This window comes from Oratosquilla oratoria, chromosome 21, assembly GCF_046742065.1.
Source record: "Oratosquilla oratoria isolate Oo_2021 chromosome 21, ASM4674206v1, whole genome shotgun sequence".
In the NCBI taxonomy this organism is placed as follows: domain Eukaryota; kingdom Metazoa; phylum Arthropoda; class Malacostraca; order Stomatopoda; family Squillidae; genus Oratosquilla; species Oratosquilla oratoria.
The window spans coordinates 59,697,923-59,724,392 of NC_134797.1; the positions used below are offsets into that span (position 1 = coordinate 59,697,923).

The window sequence follows — 26,470 nt, forward strand, 5'->3', positions numbered from 1 at the left end:
ATTACTAAAAAAGGTAAAAACGGAAGAGGACTGCAACTCATTGCAACAAGATCTGGAATTGGACTCATAAGTGGGAAGTAAAATTTAATATAAAGAAATGCAGTATAATGGAATTTGGAAAGAGTAAAAACAGAATATCAAAAGATTACAGAATTGGGGAAGAAAAAATAAAAAAGCAAACTCGGAAAAAGATCTTGGAGTGATAATTGGAAAGAACATGAAATCAGATAAGCATATAAATAAAATATTCGGAGAAACCTACAACTTAATGAGGTCAATCAAAGTGGCATTTGCTTATATGGATGAAGAAATGATAAAGAAAATACTAACTACACTAATAAGACCAAAACTTGAGTACGCAGCATCACTTTGGACACCCAGTACCAAAAAGAATATTAAGAAACTAGAAAGATTACAAAGAGCGACAACCAAACTAGCACCAACTCTCGCCGAACTAACATATGAGCAAAGACTGTCCAAATTGAATCTACCAACTCTGGAACAAAGAAGAGAGAGAGGAGATTTGCTGACTATCTACAGAATAATGAAAGGCATGGAAGTTTTAGACAGGAACGACTTGTTAGTGTGGGACAACATTAAAACGAGAGGACACGGAAAAAAACTGAAAAGGGATAGTTATAGAAAAAACTTGAAAAGGAACAGTTTCCCACACAGAGCGATAAATACATGGAACAAATTAGACAACAAAACAGTATGTGCAAACACTATACAAGATTTTAAGATAAAACTTGATGCAGAGAGATACAAAGACGGGTCACCACGAGCATAGCTCCCCTCCCGTATATTACAACTAGGTAAGGTAAATACTGGTTGAAAATTAAATTTTAATATGAGTTAGCTAGGTTTCATAAATAAATTAATGATTATCATAGGTTTTATGATTTTGATATAAGGTATGTTTTTCATTTCCATATTTACTATCATTATGTCATTTAAAATACTTATTTTCTCGTATGTTTTTAGGTCAGTATAGTTAGGAATTTGAAACCCACTAGACGTCCATGGAGAGCTGCCCAAACAGAGACTGTCTTTTCAGCCCTTACCCTGCTGTCTCTCATCCTTGCTTTCATGGCATATGGTTTTGTGCTTGCTAGGTAATGTATGGTGTACAAAATCTCACTATATTTCAGAAAAGAACATCATATAACATAGGGTTGATTTATATAAAGATATATGTATGCATCATCATGATATTAGAAGGAAAATTGTATGGTATATAGGCTGGTAAGTAGCAATATATGGTGTACAAAAATTATGTTTCATAAAGGATGACCTTGTGTTCATTTTTATAAAGATATATATTTTTATAATTTAATTAGATTTGAGCTTATAAGGCATAGTACCAGATGGACAGGAAAATAGTTTATGTAGCATATGACCTGATAAGTAGTATATCATTAATCAGATAGACAAAAACTGAAATCATCCTAAAGGCAGATAGGAGTCAGTGGCCACTCAATTTTGTTATGGGTCACTATCCATGTGTCTGCTGTGCTTGATATAATTGCAAGACCTGGAGACAAGAGTCCTAGGGGATGAGCAATGCCCCAGCACTGCAGTTGTGCTGAGGCACCTCCCCTAAAGCTAGCAACATGCCTCATAAGTCTCTGATTCAAGTAAGGACAAGTGGCCTCTCCTGGCATGGAGAGACAAATCAGCTGAACTGCCTAACTTGAACTTGATTAAGGCATGTCCTGAGTCAAGAAGCTACTGCCTGAGCTAATACTGAATGATCCATGGCTATCAACCCTTAGTGCCAAGGTGGGTGGGGAGGGTGTATACTCCTCCACAATAACCTGGAAATGTTGGATTAAAGAAGTATATCCAACAGTCTCCCCATGTTGGACTTAAGTATGGGAAGGGAAGTATTCATATCTGTGTATGTGACATTTCTTGTTGACTTGGGCTTGCAACTTGCCTCTGCCAAATCAACCAAGCTTGGTTTGCAGGCAGCCAGAGTGATGTAAATGTGATAAAAGCACAGTAAGCCAGGTTCCAGGTGTAAGAGTACCAATTCATTTATTCATTCATTTATTTATTAATTGTTTATCATTATTATATATATATATATATTTTTTTTGCATCCAACCTTGATATGGACCAAAAGGCCTCCTGTCGGCATGCTCCGCGTTTGTAATCCTTTGTACCTCCAGTAGGATCGTTATTTGGGCAACTGGAACATTCTCTCCCTCTCTAAGGGCACTTGCCCCTTTTTTATTTTCTGATCTCAAGAGGTTAAAAATAGATATAGTTGCTCTCTAAAATCAGGAGACTGGGCAGTGGTGAGTATTTGCAAGGGTTACACCTACTACTGGTCAGGCCGCAGCAATAGGGCCCACTTTAGCAGGGTAGCTGTAAGTATGTCTTGCCTAGAAGAATGAGGATTAGCAAAAAGAGAGTGGAAAGCAGAAGTGAAAGGAATGAAGTTGAGGAGACAATCAAAAATGAGATGGAAGTAGGGTTTGAAAAATGCTTTGAGCAAGAGGGGAATGTGTTGAGAAGGGAAGGGAGAAGGCAGGGAATAGGTGTGACAGGAGAATGGTTGTGTATGGATGATATTTTGATGCAGACAGAAGGGATTTTTCCATCTTCTCTATTTTCCATATGAAGGGATAAGGAGAGAAGGTAGCCATGTAAATAAAGCAGCTCTGCTGTGAATGTACTGTGTTTTGCTACATTGCTTCTGACCCAGGGCAGTTGTGCTAATGGTGGATGGGAATGGAACTGGTGGGACTGGGTGTGTGCCTTGGCTGCTACCTACAAAGGGAAAGAAGCCCTTAGTGTTTAGATATAGACTAGGGTGAGAGATGCTAAGATATTGACATGGAGTACATCATTGAATGATGTGTACAAACCGTTTCAAGAATGATGCATCTTAAAATGCGAGAACCACAAGAGTGAAGGAGGAAAAGATGAAAACAGGAGAGCCGTGTAACTGCAATTTAGTTTGAATTTCTCTCCTTGTGTAGATTTCTGGTCATCTGAATTGGTTTTAAAAATATTTAAGATTTGATTGGTTTTATTGGTAACTTTTGTGTCATACAGCTTTTATTCTTTCAACAGGGGTTCCAGTTCAACGGAATGTGGTCCATTTGTGGACTACAAACATTATATAGACTTTATGTGGAAACTTTTTAGTAGTGATGAAACAAGCATTTTACATGTAATTGGTTTCTTCTTCAAGCCAGGAGTGGTGGCAGCTTTACTTGGTGCTCTAGCGTAAGTAGTGTTATTTCAGTGATAGTTGTGGTTTTAGTCTGAGAATAATTCTTTATTGGATCTAGGATACAGGGAATCCACAGAAATTGTAATGGGTTCCCTCCTGTATCTGTGTTTTTTTATGAATTATAGAAATAATTGCACATAGTATTTTGGTGAATATTGTAGTATGTATTTAAGACTCACAAGTGTTGTTCTAGTTAACATCCAGCACAAAAAGACATCCATCTTCCTTCTCACACACAAACTGCCAATCTCATCCCTTTACTCTCATCTGGACCACAATCAAGCATATTTAATGACCCCATTATTAGGAAGTAAAAGCAAGTAAATACCTTGGGAGATTCAAAGTGACGTGAGAAATAGGCATCTGGGAATGGATACAAAGAGGAGATTGTATTTACCTAGTTGTATTTTGCGGGAAGGGGAGCTATGCTCGTGGTGTCCCTCCATTGTATCTCGCAGTGTCTAGTTTGCTTTTAAACTCATGAATGGTTTTTGCACATACTATTTCATTATCCAGTTTGTTCCAAGTGTCCAAAACTCTATGTGGAAAACTGTTTTCCTTCAGTTCTCTTTTATAGCTGTTTTTTTATTTTCTTTCCATGTCCTCCTATGTTTCTCTTGTCCCAGTTAAGTAAGTCCTCTCTATCAAGTATCTCTGTGCCTTTCATGATTCTGTAGATGGTCAGTAGGTCACCTCTTTCTCTTCTTTGCTCCAGTGTCGGTAACTCCAGTTTAGCCAATCTCTCCTCGTATGATAGGTTTGCAAGTTCAGGTGCCATTTTTGTAGCTGCTCTCTGGATTCTTTCTATTTTCTTTATATTCTTTTTGGTACTGGGTGACCACAATGTCGCCGCATACTCTAGTCTAGGCCTTATCAATGTAACCAATATTTTTTTATCATGTCTTCGTCCAAGTATGCAACTGCCACTTTTATTGATCTTAGCAAGTTGTAAGTCTCCCCGACAATTTTGTTAATCTGTTTATCATAGGACATGTCATTTGTGATAATTACTCCCAAATCTTTTTTGGATCCTACTTTCTTTACTTCCTTGGTTCCAATTGTATATTTTCCTGATATTCTGTTTTTGCTTTTTCCAAACTCCATTATGCTACACTTCTTAGTATTAAAGTCCACTTCCCATTTCTGACTCCAGTTCCATACCCTATTCAGGTCTTCCTGCAGTGCTTCACAGTCCTTATCAGTTTCTACTTTCCTTAACCACTTCACTACGGGACTTAAATCTCGCGGGCAGCAGCCAATGCCAGCCGTATGACGTAACGTAATAATATTCGCATCATAAAGTATAGTCACCGCTTATATCGATCGTTCTCTCTTTCACCCGCGAATTTTGAAAACCACAGAGAATGGGATTCAGGGCGCATTTGGGAGAATGTAAAAACACAGGGGCGACTACAATAAATATAATCAAGACGCCGATATGGCAGCGTCGCGAATCCACTTGCTCCTCATGACGCCTATGTGTGTGGCACCGTATGGAAGGGGTTAACAGTTTGGCGTCATCTGCAAAGAAGCTCATGTAACAGTTCACGTCCTCGTCCATGTCATTCATATAGATAGCAAACATTATTGGTGCTAGTACAGTCCTTGCGGTACTCCACTGATCATCTCTTTCCAATCTGAATATTTTTCTCTGAGCACTACTCTCATCTTTCTACCAGTCAGGAAGTCCTCCATCCATTTTAGTAGGTTCCCTTGTGTTCCTCCTATGTGTTCCAGTTTTTTTTAGTAATTTTCTGTGTGGTACTTTGTCAAAGGCTTTTTGCAAGTCTAGGAATGCACAATCAGCCCATCCATTTGTTTCTTGCACTATGTCTATTAGCCTTGAGTAGAAGGAATGGAGAATGGTTGTATATGGATGATGTTGTGATAGCATGAGGTGGAATGGACGGGTGGATGGGGGGTGAGGTAGTATGTGTGAGCAAAATTTGACGCAGCCCGAAGGGGTTTCTCCCCGTCCTCTCATTTTATGCAATGGGGGGATGGAGAGGGGGGGGGGTCGCCGATTTAATGAAGCGGCCTTGCTGTGGATGTGCTGTGTCTTAAGACACTGCTTCTGACCCAGGGCAGTGGACAAGGCGCAGGGATGGCCCGTCATTCAGGAGGTGCTAAGATAGGAGGGAGGGTGGAGGGGTGTGGAGTGTATTTCAGGAATGGAATGGGTGGGAATGATTTTATGCCTTTTTCTTTTTGGCTACCCCCCTTGTAAGGGGGAAAAAGCCTTGGTATATGTATGTATGTAGAAGCATATTAACACCTCCATATGGTGACGCCTACGTAGGCGGCATGAGGAGCAAGTGGGTACTCGATGATGCCGACGTTGGCATCTTGATTATATTTATTGTAGTCGTACCTACGTAATTTCCATTCTCTCTAAACTGGCTTCATCAATTTTCTATGGTTATCAAAATACACAGGTGAAAGAGAACGAACGGTTGAGCACTGACTTTATATTTTATAATGCGATTATTATGACACAACATCGCACGTCGGGCAGCTAATGCTGCCAGACGTGCGATGTGCCCCGGAGTGAAGAGGTTAAGTTTGTGGTGCATGATCTTCCTTGTCTGAACCCAAATTGTCTTGGGTTTAATATGTTGTCTTCCAGATGTTTTACCCATCTATTCTTGATGATTTTCTCACAAATTTTGGCTATAGTGCTTGTTAGTGATACTGGCCTATAGTTGGTGGGTTCTTCCTCGTTTCCTCCTTTATATATTGGTACAATGTTAACATTTTTCCATTCATTAGGTATCTTTCCTTCTTTGAGTGAGCTATTTATTATGATGTGTATTTTGTCCATTAGTTCTTCTTTGCATTCCTTTAGAATCCAATTTGCAATACCACCCGGGCCATGTGATTTTCTGATGTCCAGTTTTGATAGGTGTTCTGATATTTCTTTTTTTGATGTTGTAAACTCACTCATGTGGGGAGATTGCTTGTTATTATCTTCGTCCCAACTTTGTATTTTCTCTCTGGTGAAGACAGATTTAAAGTGGTTGTTCATGACTTCAGCCATCTGTAATTCTTCTGTGTATTCTATATTTCCTTGGCGTAGTTTCACCATTTCCTGTTTGGTTTTAGGTTAACCATTCACATACCGATAGAATAGCTTGGGTTGATCTTTGCATTTATCTATTGTATCCTTCTCATGGTTCCTTTTTTCCTCTCTTCTCACATTAACATACTCATTTCTATAGTTTATACAAATTTGCCATTTGCTTTGATTTTTATCTTTTCTCCACCTTTTCCAAGCTTTGTCCCTTCTGTCTTTTGCCTCACTGCATCTTTTGATGAATCAACATTTAATGTACTCTCTCTCCCGCTTTTGTCTTGGTACATGCCTGTTTACCCCTTCATTGTAATTATCCATCAAGATATTCCATTTCTTTTCCACTGTTGTCTCTTCCATATAGAATTTATCCCAGTTTGCATTCTGGAAGAATATCTTTAGTTTTGCAAAGTCTGTTTTGTTGTACATCAATCTTCCTTTCCTATGCTTTTCGTTCCTCTCCATGTCTATTTCTTCCTTTAGTACAGTTTCAATGAGTATATGGTCACTCTTTCCAATTGGTGTCTTGTAATGGATTTTGTCCACTATTTCAGGTTCTGTTGTAAATGTTAAATCTAGTTTCGATGGCTCTTCATTGTTTCTGTACCTTGTGTTTTCACTGACCCATTGGGTCATTGTGTACTCCATGGTCATGTCTAGCAGTACATTGCCCCACAAGTCATCTCCTCCTCGCACTGTCATGTTATCCCAACAAATTTCTTTGCAATTGAAGTCCCCCATAGTTACCAGATTACCCTTACCCAGATTACCCTTACCCATTAGTATCTCGTTTAGTGATTTTCTTGTATCTTCTAGCATTTTTGTATGTTCGTTCTCTTTTCAAGCATTCGTTTTTGGGGGCACATAGGTCACCACAAACTTTCTACTTTTCATATTCTTGCCTTCGACTTTCATCATGATCAGTTCAACATTACCTTTGCCCTCTGCAATTTTCGTCATGTTTAGGTCTTTTTTGGCCAAGAACATGATTCCCTCTCCCTGTTTCTTGTCCCTGTTTTTTTTATCCAGTAATTGTATAGACCTTGTCCAATAATGATGGATGGTATTTCACCTTGTAGTTTAGTCTCTACAATTCCCATTATGTCTGGTTTTTCTTCTAACAGGTAATCATTGAGTTCGATCAGACCTGAAATTAATCCATCAATGTTAGTATAGGCCACTTTTAATTTTCTTCCTTCTCCATTATTTTTTCTGTCCTTGGTTTTTTCGTTTTGATGTGCCATTGTCTCTATCTCATATCGATTACTCTCCAATGGAATGTTTTGCTTTCTGTCTCAGTTGTCATCAAGTTTTTTTTCTTTGCTTCTCTTAGTGACTTTTCTTTTTCTAATTCCTCAGTATTCATTTCTCTTTTTATCCATATCTTATTGTACTTTTCACTCTTTGCCAAGTTGCCTACTTTTTCACATGTGTCTTCTACTACCATCTGTGACCTTAATTGTATCTTTAGAGGTCGATTTCTATCCTTAGAATAGCAACCGATTCTATATGTCTCTTCCAGGTCTATGCCCGCATCTCTTTTCCCCCCCTGAATTTCATTTAGGATTTCTACTGCTATCTCTTTTTCTTCTTTTTCTCTCATGTACCTCGCCAATCCCTGTTTTTCTTTTAGTCCATATACCACAATACATTTTTTTCTATCTACTGTATCCCTGACTCAGTTAGCTTTTTCGTTAATCACTTGGATAATTGTGTCTTTTGCATTATCCTGCAATTACTGCTTGACTATTTCTTTAAAAGCAATTTCCTTGTTTTTGATGTTTTCCTTCCACTTAATTTTCTGAATACTTTCCTCACCTAGGTTCTCTTTGATTTTTTGTGTCAATTCTTGTAATTTATTGTTCACCTCTTTCTTTAAATTTTCCCTGTTGTTATTATCATTAGTTTTCTTCTCTTTGTTATCATTATTCAGCTTATTTATATCCCTTTTCATTTCTTAAATCTCGTTTGTAAGATCCAAGTTGGTTTTTCTTAGGTCAGAAATTTCGTGAATCGCCTGTGCTAAGCAATCTATTAGTCCTATGATATCTTTTCTCAAGTCCATAATTTCATTCTCCCACTGAATCCTATTTTTGCTTATATCTCTCTCTATCTCTAATAATCGACTTAAGTTCCTGCTTTCATACTTACAAAATCCTGGAAAGTCTTTCTCATTGCACGTGTTTGGGCAAGGTTTGTTTACATCACGATTCGATCGACTGACACCAGATGGCTCTGGTTCGTGACTGGCTTTCGAGTCCTTTTCTTTCATTATTGCTAATTCCATGTTAATACAATTGATTAGCACTGCAAAGATATCATTTCGGACACTCACGATCACTCCCCACCCCTACAATACAAACCAGGTTTCCTTTTTCGTCGTAAATCCTCCTCTTCTTGGTCCCATGACTATGACGACGGAGGGAGATTTTGAATTTGTATGAACAAGTGATTATGCTGACACCTCTCTATGGGGCATACATTTTGAATTTAAGAGAGGCAGAGAGAAAAACATTGAATGTGGTCGAGATGAAATGTCTGAGAAGTATGGTAAGGGTTACTTTATTGGATAGAGTGAGAAACGAGTAGGTGAGGAGGAGAGCAGGATTGGAAAAGGAGATGACAGATAGGGCTGATGAAATAGTATTGGGATGGTTTGGACACATGGAAAGAATGAGTGACAAAATATTGGTAAAAAAAAGGCATGGACAGCAGAGGTGGGGGGAATGAATTTGAGGGGATGACTGAGGATGAGGTGGATGGAGGTGTGAAGGGGACGATGAGCAAGAGGGGTATGTCTGTTAAGCAAGGAAGGGAGAAGGCAGGTTATAGGCATGAGTGGAGAGTGGCTGTATATAGATGATAGTGTTATGCAAGGAAGAGAGGGGCAGGGTATGGGGGGTAGGGGTGCTTATGTTTCTGATATTTTGAAGCAGCCCAGAGGGATTTTTCCCCATCTTCTCTTTTTTGCATGAGAGGAGGGGGGGTTGATGATTAAGTGAAACAGCCTTGCTGTGGATATACTATGTCTTGGTGCATTGCTTCTGACCCAGGGCACTGGGTGGGATACAAGGATGACCCGTCATCCATGAGGAGCTAAAATGAGAGGGAGGAAAGTGTGGTGGTGATGAGAGGAATGGGTGGGAGTAGGTACGTGCCTCTGACTTGGCTACCTCTTTTATAAGGGGGAAATAGCTCTTGGTATATAGGTAGATAAATTAGGAATTCAGGCTGGAATCTTGACTTTTCACAGGATGTACATACAGAGAGCAGGATCTGAAGCCCTATCACTCTGTACAATTCAGTTGCCTTTTACTACATGCATATGAAATGCAGTGGCAAAATTCTTCCTTCCCTAAACTGTACATATATATTTTGAATAAAGAGTTTATTGATTTAAGATATTAATCTGAGTAGTCCCCCATCCTCAAAAAATGAGTCATTATTAGATTCTTGATTCTTGACAGGAAAAGGTGGAGTGAAGGTGGAGGTAGAATGTAGATTGAGAGAAGCGAGTAAATGCCTTGGTGGATTAAAAAGTGTAATGAGGAATAGATATTTGGGAATGGATGCTAAGAGGAGACTATATGAAGGAGTGATTGTGCCAACAGCACTGTATGGGGCAGAAACATGGAACATAAGAGAGGAAGAGAGGAGTTTGAATGTGTTTGAGATGAGGTGTCTGAGAAGTATGATAGGGGTTACTAGGCTAGATAGAGTGAGAAATGAGGAGGTGAGGAGAACAGGGGTGAAAAGGGAGTTGGGAGATAGGGTTGATAAAAGAGTATTAGGATGGTTTGGACACATTGAAAGAATGAGTGAAGAAAGACTAGTAAAAGAGGTATGGAAGGCAGATGTGGAGGAAGTGAACATGAAGGGACGTCCTAGAATGAGGTGGATGGATGGGGTGAAGGGGGCTTTGTTTGTTGAGGAAGGACGGGAGAGGACAGAGGACAGGGGTGAATGGAGAATGGTTGTATATGGATGATGCTGTGATGCATGAGGTGGAATGGGAGGGGGGGATGGGGGGTGAGGTAGTATGTGTAAGCAAAATTTGACGCAGCCCGAAGGGATTTCTCCCCGTCTTCTCCTTTATGCATGGGGGGATGGAGAGGGGGGGGGGTTGCCGATTTAATGAAGTGGCCTTGCTGTGGATGTGCTGTGTCTTGCGACACTGCTTCTGACCCGGGGCAGTGGACAAGGTGCAGGGATGACCCGTCATCCAGGAGATGCTAAGATAAGAGGGAGGGTGGAGGGGTGTGGAGTGTATTCAGGGATGGAATGGGTGGGAATGATTTTATGCCTTTTCCTTTTTGGCAACCTCCCTTGTAAGGGGGAAAAAGCCTTGGTATATGTATGTATGTTAAAATATATATATTTTTAATTTCTTATGTGTTATGCCATATAAAATTGTTTGAATTTTGTAGAATTTTCATCTTTCCATCCTTTTTTTTCATATATTTATTACAATATATTTCTCAAACAGAAGTGGTGGTTACTATAGTAGTTTTTCTCTTTTGAGCATCCTCCCCCTACACTCTATTTTATCAAAAATATGCAATCAATATTTTGAATATTTTTTTATCCTCAGTAAAGGATATTGTATTTATTTTTGTCTTAATGCCCATATCAAGTTCATTTGTGTGGTGAAATAAAAAATCCTTTTCCAGTATTATGGTTTATTGTGCAAAATCAATAGCTGAAGGCAGAGAAGAAATGGTCAAAGTATTAAGGCAACAGCTGGAATTAGAAGTGATGGACAGAGGCTTTTTACTTCAACTTACAGAGAAAGTAAGAAAAGGTAAATAATTACATTAGAAGAGTGTACTGCTGTATATTAATGATAATAATAATAAGTTTATTTGGCGCAATGAATCAATATACATGAAGTGCAGATAATGAAAAGAACATATAGTTCGAAATAACAATTACAATTGCCAAGGATAACACAAAAAAAGCATGTAAGCTTATTTCCATTGTGGTCCTCATAGAACTTGTTAGTCTTAATTGTAACAGTGAAGATACTGTGATACTAATGATAACCCTGAACTTTCACCAACAGTTGAAACTATTGTAATGCTGTAGCTTTAAACACAATAGTAAAAGTGAACAACTTAAGGTAATAACACTAATAAGTACTTACGACACTCATGTTGATCAATATTTAACCAATTTTTTCTATCTCTGGTGGCAGAGTTTGGGAGAGTATGTGATAAAAGAAAGCTAAAGATAAATGTGGGTAAAAGTAAGGTGATGAGATGTACAAGGGGTGAAAGTGGCAGTAGACTGGAAGTGAACATTAAGGGAGAGCGACTGGAGGAAGTGGATAGTTTTAGATACTTGGGTGCAAGTGTAGCAGGAAAAGGTGGAGTGAAGGTGGAAGTGGAATGTAGATTGAGAGAAGCGAGTAAATGCCTTGGTGGATTAAAGAGTGTAATGAGGAATAGACATTTGGGAATGGATGCGAAGAGGAGACTGTATGAAGGAGTGATTGTGCCAACAGCACTGTATGGGGCAGAAACGTGGAACATAAGAGAAGAAGAGAGAAGGAGTTTGAATGTGTTTGAGATGAGGTGTCTGAGAAGTATGGTGGGGGTTACTAGGCTGGATAGAGTGAGAAATGAGGAGGTGAGGAGGAGAACAGGGGTGAAAAAGGATTTGGGAGATAGGGTTGATGAAAGAATATTAGGATGGTTTGGACACATGGAAAGAATGAGTGAAGAAAGACTAGTAAAAGAGGTATGGAAGGCAGATGTGGAGGGAGTGAACATGAGGGGACGTCCTAGGATGAGGTGGATGGATGGGGTGAAGGGGGCTTTGGGGAAGAGGGGAATGTCTGTTGAGGAAGGAAGGGAGAGGACGGAAGACAGAGGTGAGTGGAGAATGGTTGTATATGGATGATGTTGTGATTGCATGAGGAGGAATGGGCGGGGGGGTGGGGGGTGGGGTAGTATGTGTGAGTAAATTTTGACGCAGCCCGAAGGGATTTCTCCCCGTCCTCTCCTTATATGCAAGGGGGGACGGAGAGGGGGGGTCGTCAATTAAATGAAGCGGCCTTGCTGTGGATGTGCTGTGTCTTGCGACACTGCTTCTGACCCAGGGCGGTGGGCAGGGTACAGGGATGACCCGTCATCCAGGAGGTGCTCAGATGAGAGGGAGGGTGGGAGGGGTGTGGAGTGTATTTAGGGATGAAATGGGTGGGAGTGTTTTTATGCCTTTCCCTTTTTGGCTACCTCCCTTGGAAGGGGGAAAAAGCCTTGGTATGTATGCTAATTGTACAAGTTAATATCAACATATTTATATAAACATCAAAAACAAGAATTACATGTCAAGAGAATAGTGGCAAGGCAGGAATTTTGAGAGGGCTTAGGCTACATGCAGCTAAACATTATGTTCCTGATGCCATGATGACACAATTAGCCTGTAAGGAGAGAGTGGGAGCAAGTGAGTACATGATTGGTAGCAAGTGAGAATAACAGTAAGAGAGTGAGTCAGTGAGAGTAAATAAGTATTTACCTAATCGTGATTTGGTTTAACATCACAAACTCCCTTATAGTGGACTTTGTAGTGTGGAATTTAATGAACCATGCCCTTAGTTCAACTCACCCTAAGCAGGATTCGAATCGTCACCATCTCAACCTTTGCCGCAAATAACAACACCCTAACCCGCTCGGCCAGCGAGCATCCCAATTGTAATATACATAAAAGGAGTTGATGTCTCCCACAAGCTCTCCATTCTTGGTGAAAATTGTTCTCATGTGCACATGCACACACATACACATGAGATGCAACGCTCCTAGATTTGCTGTTAACAGGTAAAGCCAGATGGAACTACTAGGCAATAGAGTGGACAGAGGAAGCACCAGTATTCAGGGTCACAGTAGAAGTATAACATTGCTGGTTCCAACTTTGGGAGAGAGTTAGGGAGGGAAAATAGTAATTTTAGTCACAACGTGACAGTTATCAATGCTTCTAGATTTCCCTTGAAAAGGCAAAGCCAGATGAAAATACTTGCCAGTTGAATGGACATGGGAACAGCAAAGCTATACAGGGTCACAGCAGAGGCAAAACATTGCTGATTCCAACTTTTGGAGAGGGTCAGGAGGGAAAATAGTCTCCAAAGTTGCTCATGATAGGAATCAGAAGAAAATGAAAATAAATTTTAGTTTGTTTACATTGAAGAAAGGTGATAGGGGATGCAGGTTAGCAAGGTATACATCCACAGCTTTGCTTACTTTCAAACGTCGAGCAGCGAACAACTTTCAAGCCACAGACTGGTTTACAGAAAATGCTGAATATAGCAGCTTTTACTTTAGTGGCATCTTTTTTGTTGTCTTTGCCTAATGGTTGGTAGATGGAGAACCGCCCACCAGCAAGTCATAAGGGCACCACAGTTCCCAGCTTCCACCCAGAGATGCAGTTACAAAGGATTACAAAGGCGGAGCATGCCGACAGGAGACCTTTGAACCATATCTAGGTCGGATGCAAAAAAAAAAAAAAAATAAAATATTAATAATAAATTAAAACTATAATAATGTAAATAACAAATAAAATACATAAATAAATGCATAGGTATAGTTGAATAACAAACAAACAGGTAAATAGTAAATGATAATGAATTGACATATAACTAATAATAAATGAAAATCAGACAGACAAATTTTAACAAAACAAAAACAAATAATATAACATAAATTATAATAATTACAGCATCTTACTTAGGTATTTATCTAAATGATTCTTAAAGCTTCGAACTGAACTACATTGCACTACCTGTGCAGGAAGTTTATTCCATTCATTAACTACACGGTTGGCAAAGTTGTTTCTACCTACTTCCAAATTGAATCTATTTCCGGACAGTTTGAGACCATTGTTTCTTGTCTGATTCTCATTCAATGTGAAAATTTTGTCACTTTTGATGTTGTCAATTCCCTTTAAAATCTTAAAGACCTGTATCAAGTCACCTCTGAGTCTACGCTTTTTTAGGGAAAACAGATTCATGTGCTTAAGTCGATTTTCGTATGATTTATTTTTGGCACCAAGATCATGGAAAAAGTGAAGAGTGATTAGGATGATGAAATACTACAGGGGTACTAAGGAGAGGTTTATGAACGATGACATGAGTGGAAGATGAAATTCACTATAAAGAAGTGCAAATTTTTGGAAATGAGCCAAAGTAAGAAGAGACCATTGTGGAAATAGACAACGGATGAAATCATCAGAAAAGCAAAAGAGGAAAAGAATGAGGATTCTTGATCAAGGATGATCTGTTGCTGAAAATACTTATAAATAGAATAATAGGGCGGCACCTCCTGATGGAGATGAGGGTTAATGGGTTTTGAATATGAGTAACTTCAGTGTCCATCTTGCGGGACCACCAAATACAGGTACCCATCATTGGTCTCATTATTATTTGTGATTGTTTGGAGTAATGTTACTAATGATTTCTGGGGTGGGGCTTCCTTTCTTTTCTTTCTGTAAGTCCACAACCAGTCAGAATGTGGATTGCCTTGGATTAGGTATTTACCTACGTAGTTGTATCATATGGGAAGGGAGCTATGCTTGCAGTGACCCATCTTTGTATCTTTCAGCATCAAGTTTGTTCTTAAATTCTTGTATAGCTTTTGCATACACTGTTGCCTCATCCAATTTGTGCCAAGTGTCCACCATTCTGTGTGGGGAAACTATTCTTTTTCAGATCTCTTCTATAATTATCCTTTTTGAGTTCCTTTTCATGTCCTTTTGCTTTTCTCTTATCCCACTTTAATAAATCATCTCTGTCGAGGACTTCTTCCATCTCTTTCATATTGCTGTAAATTGTCAGTAGATCTCCCCTTTCTCTTCTTTGTTCCAGGGTTGGTAGTTCCAGGTATCAGGTAATGATGCATGGGTGCAATAACCAATACTTAAGATGCAGTAGTGGTGTGTATTTACCTAGTTGTATTATACAGGAAGGGAGCTATGCTCATGGTGACCTGTCTTTGCATCTTTCAGCATCAAGTTTTTTCTTAAAATATTGAATATTGTTTGCACTCATTGTTTCTTTCTCTAAATTATTCCAGGTATCCAGGACTCTTCTATAGTTATCAATTTTGTGTGTGTGTGAGGGGGATTTAGAGGTACCTGTGATAGTAGAGAAACTTGAAGCTGCAATTGTGAAGGGTTCAATGCATAATGATTCCAGAAATATCAAACTTACAGATTTTTTTTTTTTTTTTTTTTTTTTTTTTTTTAACAATCAGTAGTCCTTGATTCCAAATGTTGTTCTATTTTATCTAGGTGACTACAAGCCAGGAAATGTAATGAATACTTCCCAGTTGTCAGGCAATGAAGAGTCGCAGCCATTGGACAACACACAACGAGGCTCATTTGTTTTTTCATCAAAAAATGGTGAGTTGAACTAAAAAAAAAAAAAAAATCGTATTTTACTCTGTAGCCATTAAGGATAATGTATTGATACATGTAGCTGAGAAAAGCAGTGCAGATGGAATGTGTGTGAGAATATTTTTGTTTAACTAATATATTGTCAAGAGTATTGAAATGCTCATATATTACCTAGGAGAGGAGTCACTTTAATGAATGCATGGTGCCAGTCTATTTTTTTTTTTTTTTTTTCCTCCACTCTTGTTCTTTTGTTTCTAAAATCAAGACTTTATTGCAGGAAGTATTTTTACTGTATCATTAGTAATCGTATGTTTCCACACTTCCAGCATCTTGTGAAGAATCACAGCTGTAGTGAAGAATGTCCCTTGTCTTTGTCATCTGTTGGGAAGATGTGATTATGTGCTGTTCATCTGTCATTGTGTCCTATCTGAATAATGGGCATCCCCCTATTTTCCTAAAAAATGTAAACTTGATTTTTGAGTGATCCTATGTACAGTAATATAAAGTATTTGGTTACAAAGGGTTGAAACCCCTGATCTTTTTATCATCAATAGCTGTTTCAGCCACTTTTGTAAAATGCTTCCATAATACTTGTGATATTAGTAGTACAGGTGTCTGAAATATCAGCATTTTATACATATTCCTATCAGATTGTCTGATGTAAGACTCATTTTAGCGAGAGATTCCATGAAATACATAACAATAGTAATATTTGTTGACTTGGATTTCATTGACTGGTAACCCACAACCCTACACTCAATCCATTGCCCCCAGATCTCATGCAGGAGATCTGCAGCCCCTAGCCAACTGGTAACACCCATCTGGTTGGCCCACAAGTCACTCATAGAAGAGATATTGTGTTGTTCAGTGTTGGCACTGTGATCTATGCCAGTTCCCACAAATGAGTGAGATTTTTTACACAAAATTCCCACAAGGAAATCTGGATTTCCACATTTTTCCCCACAAAAAGAAGGAATTATTATATACACAAATAAGTTCATTGCAACATATAATTTGCTCACAAAACATCCCATGTGAGCAAAATTCTCACACACAGATTTGAGGAAAATTCCCACAAAATGGCATCGGTGATTGTGTTGTGTTGGTAAGGCAAGAGTAGAGCATTATATGGTGAAGTATTTGACATTTCTTGTGAGGTGATTGCATCTGGGGCAATTTGCGTTTGTAGATGGTCCTGTTATCTGTTGGTATTGTTTTAAACATGGAGGCTGACCTGAACCTAGACATGTTAGTATGGTTATTGCTTGCTGTGGGACTGACTTATTAGTAAGGCTGATGTCTGCAGGAGTTTGGTAAAGTACAAAGTTTGGTGGTCAGTTTTGGAGTGATAGCTTTGTGATCTGAGGTAGGTTTCATCAGGGTGGTGGTTGATTGTAACACACAACAGCATATCTCAGTAAATCAAAAGAATCTAAAAGATTATTAATGAACATAACAACTGAAATAATCACATTCCAGGAGGTGCCAAGATGAGAGGGAGGGAGGAGGATAGAGGTGAGTGGAATATATAGGGGATGGAATGGGTGGAAGTGGTTTCTATGTCTTTTTCTTTTTGGCTACCCCCCATGTAAGGGGGAAAAAGCCTTTGGTATATGTATGTATGTACTTGGAACATACATATACCAAAGGTTTTTTCCCCTTTACATGGGGGGTAGCCAAAAAGAAAAAGGCATAGAAACCACTTCTACCCATTTCATCCCCTACATATTCCACTCACCTCTACTTTCCTCCCTCCCTTTCATCTTGGCACCTCCTGGATGACGGGTCATCCTTGCATCCTGTCCACTGCCCTGGGTCAGAAGCAGTGTCGCAAGACACATCACATCCACAGCAAGTCCGCTTCATTAATTCAACGCCCCCCCCCCCTCCATCCCCTCATACAGAAAAGGAGACGATGGGGAGAAATCCCTTTGGGCTGCATCAAATTATTTCTCATACATACTTCCTCACCCCCCATCTCGCATCCACTCCCCCTCATGCATCACAGCATCAGCCATACACAACCCTTCTCCAATCACCCCTATCTTCTGGCCTCTCCTGCCCTACCTGAACAGACATTCCTCTCTTTTGTAATGCCCCTTTTACCCCATCCATCCATCTCATCCAAGGACGTCCCCTCATATTCACTCCTTCCATCTCTGCCTTCCACACCTCTTGTACTAATCTTTCTTCATTCATTTTTTCCATGTGTCCAAACCATCCTAATACTCTTTCATCAACCCTATCTCCCAGCTCCCTTTCTACCCCTGTTTTCCTCCTCACCTCCTCATTTCTCACTCCATCTAGCCTAGTAACCCCTAACATACTTCTCAGACATTTCATCTCAAATACATTCAAACTCCTTCTCTCTTCCTCTCTTATGTTCCATGTTTCTGCCCCATACAGTGCTGTTGGCACAATCACTCCTTCATATAACCTCCTCTTAGCATCCATTCCCAGATGTCTATTTCTCATTACACTTTTTAATCCACCAAGGCATTTACTCACTTCTCTCAATCTACATTCTACCTCCACCCCCACTCCTCCCTTTCCTGCCACATTCGCACCCAAGTATCTAAAACTATCCACTTCCTCCAGTCTCTCTCCCTTAATGCTCACTTCCAGCCTGCTGTCACTCTCTCCCCTTGTACATCTCATCACCTTACTTTTGCCCACATTTATCTTCAGCTTCCTTCTTTCACACACCTTCTCAAACTCTGTCACTAACTTCCTCAATTCCTCCTCTGATCCTGCTACAAGCGCAGTGTCGTCAGCAAACAACAACTGGCTTATTTCCCACTTTTCTCCATTTTCTTTAACCATCTCCAACCCCTGACCCACCACCCTTGCATTCACCTCTCGCACCACCCCATCCATGTATAGATTGAACAGCCAGGGCGACATAACACATCGCTAACGAAGTCCTACCTCCACCTCAGACCACTCACTCTCTCCATTTCTAATCCTAACACAAGCTCTACCACTCTCGTAAAAACTCTTGACTGCTCTTAACAGCTTTCCTCCTATCCCATATATCTGCAATACCTCCCACAGTGCCTTCCTGTCTACCCTGTCATAAGCCTTTTCCAGATCCACAAAAGCCAAAAAAACATCCTTACCTTTTCCTATAGCTTTCTCACATATCTGTCTTACCACAAAAATCTGATCTACACAACCCCTACCTATCCTAAAACCACATTGTTCCTCACCAATTACTCCTTCTGTTCCTCTCCTAATCCTCTCTATCAAGACCATAAGCCTTCCCAACTACACACAACAAGCTGATCACTCTGAAACTACTACACTCACACTTGTCCCCCTTTACCTTGTAAAGCGGAACGATACAGGCACACCTCCAGTCCTCCGGCACTCTACCCTCTCTTAAGTACACGTTAAACAATCTCACCAGCCAGTCCACCATCACTGTACCTCCTTTCTTCAGACATTCTGCATGGCATCCATTCAACCCAGGTGCCTTTCCTGCTGTCATCATCTTAACAGCTGCATCCGCCACATCTTTCCTTATTTCTCCTCCATTTTCCTCACTCATCACGGCCATTTTCTTAGCACTTCCCACTGCAACTACCTTTCCCTCCCTATCCTCCTTCATATTTAGCAACTCCCTAAAATACTCTGCCCACCTTCCTCTCACTGCCTTCTCTTCCATTATCATCTCTCCATCTGCACATTTTACCTTTTCTTCTCTGCTTGATTCGCCTCCTCTTCCTCTTTTAATTTCTTTCCAAAACAGCTTTTTATTGCTTTCAAAATTTTCTGTTATACTCTTACCCCATTTCACATCTGCTCTCCTCTTTGCTTCCTTCATCTTATGCTTAACTTCCCTTCTCTTTACTTTGTATCTCTCATACGATTCCTTTGTCCTAATTTGTAGCCAATCTATGAAAGCCTGCTTCTTCTCTTCTACACCCTTCTTTGCTTCCTCATCCCACCACTCACTACCCTTCCTTCTATAAGAGACAAAAACAATACCAAAACAATTTCCCAACTAAAATATATTAAATTCCAGCAACTAACCCACTAGACAACCTTCTCAATATAACCAACAAGTAACTTCCCCAAACTGCTTCTGACCCAGGGCAGTGGGCAAGATGCAGGGATGACCTGTCATCCAGGAGGTGCCAAGATAAGAGGGAGGGAAGAGGGTGGAAGGGAGTGGAGTATGTTAGGGATGGAATAGGTGGGAGTGGTTTTATGCCTTTGTTTTTTGGCTACCTCCCTTGTAAGGGGGAAAAACCCTTTGGTATATGTATGTAACTTCCCCAAACATAAGAATGTTCTCACCCTTACTCAGAACACAAACAAAGAATTGAAGCTGCGATCATCAATTAAACATATACCCAAAAACACATTGACAGGAAAGCTTAACCTTAATATACATCAAATAAACATAAATCACAAACACATAGAGTTGTTTAACTGCCAGACGTACGATGTTGCGTCATAATACTCGCATTATAAAAAATAAAGTCACCGGTGTATCGATCGTTCTCTCTTTCACACGCGAATTTTGATAACCATAGAAAATATGATGAAGCCAGTTTACAGAGTATGGGGGTCACGCAGGTACAACTACAATAAATGTAATCAAGACGCCGATATGGCAGCCTCGCGTACCCACTTGCTCCTTATGACACCTACGTAGCCGTCACCATATGGAAGGGGTTAAATTATTTTATAAATACAATATATTTATAGCTCTAATTTAAGAAACAAAATGAACACCACAATCTACACCACCCACATTCTTTGATTACACAATTGTAAAATCCAGAACTCTTCCCATTCTTCCTTTGGATACCACTACATAGTCCATTAATGCCATATTACCACATTTCCATCCACCACCCTTTCTTATGTGTACTTATGCTTGAACTTCTTCTTAAACACTGTGTTAGCCATCATCAACTCTTTAAACACATCTCCAATATAAATTCTCCACTATAATTTTTACCTGGCACTCTAAACTTCCCTACTACTCCTACTGGTTCATCCCTTACTCGTGCATTGAGATCTCTCAACACAATAGTACTACATTGACATTTCTCCCAAAACTTTCTAAGCACTCATTTTAATCTATCTAAAAAGCCTCTGTTTCCTCTACATTCTTCTCTCTACCAGGTCCATATGTGCTTACAAAAACCCACATTTTTTTATCCTAGTTTCACCTTCACCCACATTAACCTTGAAGATACTTCCCTCCACACCACCAAGCACTTTCCTATCCTCTCTTGTCCCTTTCTAGCAGAGCTATCCCTTCCCTCCCTTGCTCCCTCTTCACTCCTGACAACTTCCCAATCACATCCTAAACTCAAAATTACCCCTTCATTTCTATTTAATTTCACATAATGCCAACACATTCGTCTTCCTTCTCACACACATACTGCCCATCACGCTTTTACTGTCATCTGTACCACAACCATGCATATTTAATGACCCAAATCTTAGGCTTCTGGTTGGAAATCTCTTCCCAGACCCTCATATGCCTGGACTTCTTGTAGGATATCTTTACAGTGAGCAGGATACCTAGTCTCATCACTCTGTCCCACTGTCACCTTTTATGACTTGTATGGGAAATATGGTGGCAGAATCCTTTCCTCCCCTACCACATGGGACACAAGGGAATGAAAAAGTATACTCAGAGAAGTGGTATAGGACAGATTCAAGGGCACAGCACAACAGAGGAACAGTTGTATTACAAAAGTAGCATAATTTCTCAAGGAGTACAGATTTTACTTTAATATAGACAAAATGATGTGTGTGTCTGGCCCATAGGGGCATCCCAAAACAGTCCTTAAAGCATTGGCTGCATGCTACTGTGCAGTTGATACTGTACAATAACATGTAACCAATACCCCAGTATCATGGTACCCATAAATGTACAAAAAATAGTAAAACCCACTCAATATTTTCATTATAAGCATTACAATCCACCTTGTTTTTTTGTTTACATACTCATGCTGCACCACCAACTGTTAAATATTGCCACTGATTTAAGTTGTATTTCTTTATTTAGATTCTTCGAAAAAAAAGATAAAAAGAATATATATATATATTGTAGTTTATTTTACATTTGGAAAGTACAGTAAGAGGAATATGGGATAAAATCACAATAAAAATAATTTACTTATTTTCTTCTTCCATTGTTCAAGAGATGTTACCATACCAGTACTAGTAATCATGTTAATTTTCTTCTGTTGTTCAAGACGTTACCATACTAGTACCGTAAACAGTTTTTGGTAAAGAAAAGTATTGTATTACAGAGATATTCTGTCCAAACTGACCAATAAATACTTTAATGGATACATACAATAGTTTTGCTCAAAGCTCCTGCATTTTGAGTGTAAGTGCAATAATATCAGACTGAAAATTTCATGGCTTTGTCATCAGTGCTTCAGGCTCACCAACTCACTATGATTTATTGTTTCAGTGCTATGGCCCCTCCTCAACACATAAATAATCAGTAATCTTCTTTATTTATTTCATAAATTGAAGTTAGCGTAAGTTTGATATAGGCTTCTTTGGACATGTGAGCAGGGAATTGTTTGGAAGGAAATGTATCATTAATAATTCCCTATGCATGTGAACATGTTTATTTTCTAAGCCTCCCTTCCCGCCATGAGCCACATGGGTGAGACTGACCACATGCATCTCATGTACATTCTCAACCTGTACGTACATAATGAAACATGATGATGATGATATGGTTAAACATCACAAACTCCCCCCAATTGGAAGGCTAGGATGGTGCCCCTTACATAGGACTTTGTAGCATGGAATTTAATAAACTATGCCCTTGGTTCAACTTCGCCGATGGCAGGGTTTGAACTGCCATCCCCTCGACCTTCGCTGCAAGTAACGACGCCCTAACCCACTAGGCCAGTGAGCGCCATAATTATACAATAATCATTTCATGATACACTGCCACCCTATACCTATCTAGAGAGACTGATTGATATTTCTAACACAATTAATCACTTCCCTGAAAAAAAATCTTGTACAATCCTATTTTCCTGAAATTTAAGATTCCAGCTTTCCTTTCTCAGTGCTCCTCTCTGTAGCCCAGGTTAGAGCATAAGCAGGACTGTGCCCATAAATTATTGTCCCAGCTCACTATGCCAACAGAATTTTTTTATAAACACCTCTATCTTTCATATATCAATGATTGTGCTCTTCCCACCATTACTCAAAAAATCTACAATTAATTTCATATATATATACAGTTCTGAAACAGAAGCACACCCCTTGCAGGAAGCTAGCAGACATGACACTAATACCTTCAAAAACCAAGGTCAACTTATACATAAGGGATAGAATAAACTTGTTATTTCTTGGCCAAAAATCAAGGGTTTACCTGTACACAAGACTTATTCACAAGTATATATGGTATTTAGATTGATGGCTGTTCAAGTATATTTGTTTCCTTGGGTTTGCTTTTTGTGTGTTTAGCCAAAATGGGTGTTGTGTTCATGTCACATGTCAGTATGTGGTTTGTTGGCGAATTAAGAGTTGGGGTTGAGTGGTGTATCCTTTGGGGTGCTGATGTGGTGGGTAGTTAAACAAATATTTGAGATGTTAGTTGGTGTTCTTAGAGTCTATATACCAATGTAGCAATTTCCTTAAAATTTACTTTACAAGATTTTTTGCATTACAATTTTATTCCCACCTCCCAAGGGAGATGTGGCCCCAAGGGGCTGGTACCTGGTCTCCAGACCAAACCAGAGAGTCACTTTTTACACTCTCACACTCCACTCACAATACTCTCCCATTTTTATATACTAAATTTTTCATATGAGGAAATTGGTACACCAGTACCTGTGTAACATATGAGTGTGTTACTTATGACTAAGGTGACACAGGGAGAGAGATGTGCAGTTTTGTTGTATAGTTTATTCTAATGCAGATCCGAGTGTCAGAGGCAAATGTGGCGTGGTCCCCAAGTGGGTGACTAACTGCAAAGGCCTAGTGACACATAAGCAGTTGAATACAGAGAACTAACTGACTGAATGACTGGCCTGCCTGCTCAGGGCAGGTAGTATAAATACAAGGGACTGACCTGATGACATGACCAGACGTGACCTAATTGTGGGGACCCTTTTTGGCTTTTCCAACCATTGAGTCAGATCAACTACCACACAACTCTACAATGCATAAACTTAGACTTTACGCACAAGCATCCTTTTGGGGTACATGTACACCACACCTGCCCTCCCATTTCTCATATTAGCCAGCAACATAGAAACCAACTCAAGTCCCTACACTAGCCTCACTTGCACCAAATATATTAACTACATACATCCATCAAATGCAACACATACCACAAATGGTTCCATTTAAGATGTACAACCCTTACAAACACAAACCAATGCACAAAAAGCTGGAGCTGTAACCAACATAAGACAACCTTCACACCCACAAATACATAAGAATATGCCACTTCACCCAATCAGCAACACCAGACAATAAATTACAAGACACCAATACTGAAATAATCACAATCCAAACACAAAGAAAAAACTGTAACCTACAATATCATAAATATATATAACCCTCCAGCTACATAAACTCTACAAAGTTACATCTCAGCATGAATCAAATAGCCACCCAATATTAAAATCAAATAGCCAAACCCATTGTAAAGGAACCCAAGAATTCTGAGTGTAACATTTGATATTCATATGATATTCAGCCACTTTGTCAAGAACCTGACAGCAAAAATCAGCAAGAAAACAAACCTATTGAAAACCAACACTAGCACTGACTTTGGACAACAAAAAGAATCTTAAATTAACTATAAACAGTTCATAAGAGCCACCCTAGAATATGCCTCCACAGCATAGTTCCCAACAATCTGCAAATTGAATACAAACACTGCAGAATGAAGCACTGAGAGTAATATGAGGATGTACCAAAAACACCCCTATAAGATACATACAGGAACCAAAATCCTCTCAAATGAACCTCACATGAAAATGAAAAAATAGATAAATATGATTTATACCAGAACTCTAAATAACACCCACCACTCACACTACATCTCACAGGCACCACCAACAGAACAATGAAAAACATCAGGAGTGTGCTACTCAAACCACACAAAACATCCACACAGAAACATATTCACACCCAAATGACTAATATATATATATATATTTTTTCTTTTAAGACCACCAAACTCAGTATTTCAACAACCCCAAATGTAAATCCCACAACAGACAAGAACCACAGAAGCATGCCTGCACTCAGGGCACCATCTATCATTAAAACAGTACCAACATAGAATAGGCCTGGTCCCAGATTCAAAGTGCCCCAGATGCAACCACAATTTCATACAAAAGTACAATATCTCTTCTCTAAGTGACTTATGGAGGCTTAGGGGCTGTTGCTGGTTTCTTGGAGGCTGTGGGTCTTCTGCAAGAGAGACCAGGGTCAACAAATTGATTGATAGCTTTATATTGAATTCATTACCTTTGACAGATAAAGGTGACATATGATGCATAGGTTTTTATTGTTGTTCCCCAGTATCTTTACTTTAAATTTTTTTTTATTTACATCTTTGTTCTTAATGGTTGATGTTTCCTTGATTTAGACGACCCAGATGATGATATTTTTTGAAGAGCTGCTAACTGGTTAAGAATCATCCAGTTGGCAGAGAAGGAATGAATTTGTACATTCAGCTGATGGATATGTTGCCCACACAAATTTTAGAAGGTCACAAGATACAAGCAACTCAAGAGCCAGGAACAAATATCAAGAAGTGAAAACCTAGAAGAGACCTGTAAGTCCACAGGTATACAGAGAAATTGAAGGTGCTAATTTTGCCTCAAGAAGGGAAAATTTTGTAAACTCAAAATTCTATTATTATGCTCTCAAATACAATGAATATTTTTTCTTCTGTGATGTCTTGTTTGAAAAAGGAATTGATTCAACTAATGTTCTCTCATAAAAGGTGTCTTTGTATTATTGGCAGTCAAGCCAAATTTAAGGAAATAAATTCTATATACATATGTGCGTGTGTATTTACTTAGTTGTATTCACCTAATTATAGTACAGTATAAGGAAAGGAGCAATGCTCATTGGGTCCAATCTCCTATTCTCTATTTTTCTAAAATACCTAGACTCAAATTCATGTACAGTTTCAGCTTTATCCATATCTTTGATTTTCAATTATCATATTTAGATTTGATCATGTATATTGTTTGAGCTTGTGTTATATCAGCCAAGTTATTCCACATATGCATGTATATGAAAAACTATCTCTTCATATCCTTTCAACATGTCTTACTTAATTTACTTCCATGACCTCTTAAAGCCCTCCCATCTTTATCAGATCTCTTCTATCAATGCAATCTATCCCCTTTAGTGACCTGAACACTGTAATCACATCACCTCTTTCTCTTTGATCTTTCAAAGTTGGCAGACCCAGTACATTTAATCTTTCCTCATATGGTTTATCTACCAGGCTGGGGTCTAGTTTGGTTGCCGCCCTTTGTACACTCCTCCCTCGATTTAAGAACGCTCCATATATGAATTTTCGCTATAACGAACAAAAAAAATTTGTCCCAAAAATCGAAATACGAACTAAAAATTCGCCATAACGAATAAAATCCTGTTGAACAAAATTACTATATTTTTAAATCATAAATATTAAAAAAGAAAATTATTTTTACATCATAAATATTAAAAAACAACTGCCATATGTCCAGGTAAAATAAAAAATAAAAGTGAAACTAGATAAGTATGTACCCGGT

The 26,470-nt window shown here is 39.1% G+C and overlaps 1 protein-coding gene across 5 annotated transcripts in view; it reads left to right on the top strand.

Annotated features, from left to right (window-relative positions):
• The window catches only part of LOC143036966 (transmembrane channel-like protein 7), a 115,193-nt gene extending 89,465 nt beyond the window's left edge, over positions 1 to 25,728 (top strand). For 4 of the 5 annotated variants that reach the window (XM_076205028.1, XM_076205027.1, XM_076205029.1 and 1 more), the window contains 5 exons: positions 985 to 1,115; positions 3,085 to 3,240; positions 10,988 to 11,118; positions 15,597 to 15,707; positions 25,309 to 25,728. In XM_076205028.1, coding sequence (XP_076061143.1) covers positions 985 to 1,115; positions 3,085 to 3,240; positions 10,988 to 11,118; positions 15,597 to 15,707; positions 25,309 to 25,334 — 555 coding nt within the window. In that variant the 3' untranslated portion in view covers positions 25,335 to 25,728. Of the gene's footprint in view, positions 1 to 984; positions 1,116 to 3,084; positions 3,241 to 10,987; positions 11,119 to 15,596; positions 15,708 to 16,027; positions 17,186 to 25,308 lie in introns of those variants that run through there. The other variant, XM_076205030.1, reaches the window with a different exon arrangement.
• The last annotated feature ends 742 nt before the right edge of the window (positions 25,729 to 26,470 follow it).